This window comes from Vollenhovia emeryi, unplaced genomic scaffold (assembly GCF_000949405.1).
Source record: "Vollenhovia emeryi isolate VEMERY1.0 unplaced genomic scaffold, V.emery_V1.0 DF939313.1, whole genome shotgun sequence".
Classification (NCBI taxonomy): Eukaryota; Metazoa; Arthropoda; class Insecta; order Hymenoptera; family Formicidae; genus Vollenhovia; species Vollenhovia emeryi.
The window spans coordinates 179,572-184,652 of NW_011967053.1; the positions used below are offsets into that span (position 1 = coordinate 179,572).

The 5,081-nt window shown below is 42.4% G+C and overlaps 1 protein-coding gene across 1 annotated transcript in view; it reads right to left on the minus strand.

The window, feature by feature from the left end:
- The window catches only part of LOC105558778, a gene marked incomplete at its 5' end in the record, with an annotated part of 13,425 nt that extends 8,857 nt beyond the window's left edge, over window positions 1–4,568 (minus strand). The window contains 4 exons of the mRNA XM_012006686.1: window positions 28–770; window positions 1,506–1,882; window positions 1,988–2,718; window positions 2,858–4,568. Of these exons, the coding sequence (XP_011862076.1) occupies window positions 28–770; window positions 1,506–1,882; window positions 1,988–2,718; window positions 2,858–4,568 (3,562 nt within the window). The remainder of the gene's footprint in view (window positions 1–27; window positions 771–1,505; window positions 1,883–1,987; window positions 2,719–2,857) is intronic.
- Between the last annotated feature and the right edge of the window lie 513 nt (window positions 4,569–5,081).

Here is a 5,081-nt window from a genome sequence, read left to right on the forward strand (position 1 = left end):
TGATTTTTTGACAAATTTTAGGTGTACCGCTTTTTTTTCGACTGAGTGTATTTACATTTATGTCGCTTAAGTCAGTGGTAGGAAAACTATTAAGTGGCTCACCGATCAGAAAATGTCCGGGACTTAGGTAATTCATGTCATTCGGGTCCGAACTTAACGGTACGAGAGGGCGCGAATTCAAAATAGCTTCGATCTCACACAAAACCGTGTTCATTTCTTCGAATGTTAAATGCGCACCGCCTACAATACGCGTCAGATGCACCTTAGTAGATTTAACGGCCGCCTCCCAAAGTCCACCGAAGTGCGGCGCGTTGGGAGGAATAAAGCTCCACTCGGTTCGACTATCGCGTAAGAAATTCCCTATGGAATCCTGTGCTTGATCGGCTTTAAGCCAATCGTATAACTCTTTTATCTGCTTCTGCGCCCCAACAAACGTAGTTGCATTGTCGGAATAAATACATCTTGGCTTATCCCTACGCGATATAAGCCGTTTGAGAGACGCGATAAAAGCATCGGTTGTGAGATCACTTACGATCTCCAAGTGCACCGCCTTCGTAGCAAAGCACACGAATACGGCAATGTACGCCTTATGGTTGCGCGAATTACGTCGCTTGCCCTCCCTTAATATTACCGGTCCGGCATAGTCGATTCCGCAGTGCGTGAATGGTCGCGATACGTTAACGCGGCTCGCTGGTAGAGAACCCATCATAGCCTCCGAACTTATAGGCTTTACCTTAAAACATGTGATGCAATTGCCGAGAATCTTCCTTCCCATACAGCACAGGTAGATTCTGAGTATATACGCAGTATATCGCAAACGTAGATTGTGTATATTCCATTAATATTCGAAATACGTACCACGATATTTTGAGAATGTACGGAGGATGTTTCTATGTCTGCCCTAGAAGCCTACTCATTGTCAGTATATACTGAGAATATTTCTTGGTATATCATAGGTATATTAATAAAATATTTTGATCACATAATTAATTGCCTGGTCAGGTTTTCCTTATCAAGACGTCATGACTTGCCCCTTGTTACGCCTTATAATTTCTAATAGGAGGGTAGTAGGGTATCAGTAGGCATCCTATTAAAAATATTTAATTTTTAACCTTAAAAATAAATAATGTTCAAAATGTGTTATAAATTATGTAATCATCAAAAGTATATTCAGGTCATTGAAGTTTATCCATCATCCAGACAACCAGTTGTCAGATCATATCGGCTCGCCTCTTATACAGAATGATTTTTACTTACGAGAAGGCTAACGCGCGGTCGCCACATCGCGGCAGTAAGTGGTTACTAGTACTACATGTTCTGAAAATATACGAGAATATGCGAAAAATAATATACTGTAAAAGATGTTCTGAAAACATCCTAAAAATATACGAAAACTCATATACTACAGGAGATATTATAGAGATATTCTCAGTATATTATGTACAGTACGTACATTTATAGTATGAGTCTAGAATATTCGTATAATATCATGTGCTGTCTGGGTTGTAACCGATCTCAAAGAGAGAGGCCAAAACCTTTGTCTCACTGTGGCCATAGTGGCTTGTAGACCTGAGTGCATATTACGTACGTGTTCTAACTCAATTATACGTTTTGTCAAATCATGACTCGAAGGCAATACTACTTGGTGACAGGCATCGAATGATAAGTTTGAGTTCTTCAACCTACCACCGACCCTGATCAATCCATTCTCTCCCATAAAAGGAGAAAGAGATAAGATTCTGCTATTTTTACTAATATCACGGTTTTTGCTGAGCGAATCATACTCGCTTGCGAATGCTTGCCTTTGAACGACCTTGCATGCTACATCCAATGAATGGATCATTTCCTTAGGTGACACCGTGACTGTCGCCGGTCGAAATCTCTGTCGTTTAGAAAGTCGGAGACAATATGAAAGGATGCGACATATTTTATTTAAATTGGAAAATCTGTCAAGTAGATTGCTAATTATACTGTCATCCGAACATACAGCAACGGCACATATTTTCCTCTGCTCAGGGCTTTCGTCGGGAAGCGACACGACCTCGTCACTAGGCCACTGTTTTTCAGGTAATTGTAAGAAGGCGGGACCATGCCACCAAATTTCTGAACATATTAGCTCGTCGGGCAATAGACCCCGGGATATGATATCCGCTGGATTTTCGGAAGATCGAACGTGACGCCGATGATCCCTTTCCGTTAATCTTTGTATTTCCCCCACGCGGTTTGCGACGAAGGGCAACCACTTGCGAGATGGGGACGCGATCCAACTTAATGCTATGGTTGAGTCCGACCATAGACATGTTTTTATTTCCCTCAAATCAATTGATGCCTTTATTTTATGAATTAACTGAGCAAGGAGCAATGCGGCTGATAATTCGAGACGCGGCAACGACAAGGCCTTGAGCGGCGCGACCCGAGATTTGGTACAAAGTAAAACGGATTCGTAGCTATCTTTTTCGGTTTTAGTGCGAATGTAAATGCATGCGCCATAAGCCCGCTGACTGGCGTCGCAGAAACCGTGTACCTCCATTCGTTGGCGGTCTGTATGAGCTCTGACCCAACGCGGAATTTGTAATCGCTCGAGATTTGCTAATTGTAGCTTAAGTTGCAGCCACCTCGTGTGCGTATCCTGCGGTACCGACTCGTCCCATTCTATACCGGATTGCCAAAGATCTTGTAATATAATCTTTGCCACTACGATGATCGGCCCTAGCAGCCCTAAAGGGTCAAACAATTGCGACACCTCTGATAAGATCTACCGTTTCGTGACAGGATTTGAAAGCAACGGCTTTATAAGAAAAGTGGAACGTATCGTTGACCTGATCCCACAGAATGCCTAAGACGCGGAAATTAAGACCTCTATTAATGGATATAAGCCTGTCGCCCTGCTCGCTCATACCCTTTAGTAGCTCGAGACAATTTGAGCCCCATTTACTCAATTCAAACGATCCTTCTTTTAACAACTCTATAGTTTGATCGCGTATTGCCAGCGCATCTTCGTACGTATCAGCTCCCGTGAGCATATCGTCCATGTATAGATCGCGCGCAACGCATAGAGAGCCGATTGGATATGCGTCAGCACACTGTTCTGCTTGGTGCTTAATGCACCTCGTGGCGAGAAAGGACGCGGCGGTAGTACCGTACGTGAGTGTGACTAGCTCATAAGCCTCCACCCTATCGTCTTTACGCCAAAAAATCCTGTGCAATCGCGTTTGAGTGGGATGAAGCCGTATCTGACGATACATTTTAATGATGTCCGCCACAAGTACGTACTTATAGGTCCGAAAACGCGTGAGTATGGATATAAGATCCTCTTGTACGACCGGTCCTGTCATCATAATATCATTTAAGGATAACCCGGTATCCGATTTGCACGAGGCATCAAATACGACGCGTATTTTATCGCCTTCAGCGGTGCCCTTGAAGACACAATGGTGTGGCAAATAGTATGCCCTTGTTTCATCTGACAGATGCTCTGTGATAGGCTTCCTGTGACCTAATGCTATATATTCGTTTATAAATTTAGAATAACGTTCCCTTAACAGAGGATCGCGATTAAATCGTTTTTCTAAACCCTGCAATCGCTTTAATGCGATATCTTTAGAAGATCCTAGGAGGCCAACTAAATCCTCTTTTAGCGGTAGTTTTACAATATATCTGCCTTTATGATCCCTGGAAACGGTTTCCAAAAAATGCCTTTCATAGAATTGCTCCTCTGGCGTGTAAGTACTATTATTACGAAATTCGTCTAGCTGCCAGAATCTTTTGAGCTGGTCATGCAACTCGATATTGCTAACCGCGGCGTGCAAAGACAACGCCTTCTGGCCGTGTTCACTGGAGTTATTCGCTGCACCCCCTACTACCCAACCAAATCTAGTCTTTTGCATGACCGGATGCTTAGCCGAGGCCGGGATTTGACCTACGCATAGGATGTTCCAAAATATTGCAGAACCGACCAAGATGTCAATAGGCGAGAAGATACGAAAATTAGGATCGGCCAGTTTGAAATTTCGCGCTAAATCAAACGTTGATTTCCGGAAGTTACGCGCAGGGACATTATCCGTTACGCGATCTGCCACGAAGCAATCAATTATTACGGAATATGAATTGAGACGTGAACGTAATTTTATTCGTACCGCTTGGGAAGAATGCGTGGGCGTATCATTTATGCCCGATATAGATAGGTTTGCAGAGTGCGGAGTTAAACGCAAAGTATTGAGAAAATCTCGTGAAACTAAATTAATTTGTGATCCGCAATCTAACAAGATACGACAAGATCTTTGAGATCCGTCGTTAGTCTCAGCCGTTACAACTGCGGTAGCCAAAAGTGTGTTCATACTTTTAGACATGCTTGTGGCATGTGCGGTCACGGCATCAGGAGATGTCGTTTTCATTGAAGAAGCTGCTTCTTTTTCGGCACCCTCAGATTTCGACTGATCAGACTGTGCTGTCTGTACCCGAGTAGAAATTTCGTTCGGTTTACATCGGGAAAATATCGGGCAAACCGAACCTAAAATCGGGAACTGATAATGTTCACCCGGTGATGAACTTATCCCAGCGTAACGCAGCTAACCGATGAAAAACTTATCAGGTTTAGCTGACTGAGACTTCATCGGGATAGGGATCAGGACCGAGTCGGGTAAGAGTGAAGTTCTTACATGGGTTACGCATTTTATAAAAAAAAATTTGGAATAGACTTTTTATTTGTTATTTTCATTCCCTCTACATCAGAATTAGTAACCTTCTAATCTCTTAATGTTATTTTATAATTAAAATATCATATGTGAAAAATTTGTTTTACCACTGCTGGATTCGAACCTGGGATCATCAGCTCTTCAGTCTTCTATCCTATGTCCTCGACCACTCATATTCTTGTATTTATAATAAGATGAAAGTTATATCTTATATAAATGATTTCGTCATGTTGTTGACCATCCTTACATCTGAAAATTTTCTACACTCTACAGGTATCTAAAAATGATAGCAAAAATAGGCCTAACGACGATTTTCGATATACAGGGTGAGGGAAAAGTACCGGACCGGTGAAGTATCTCGACAAATATAGGAGATACGGAAAAATG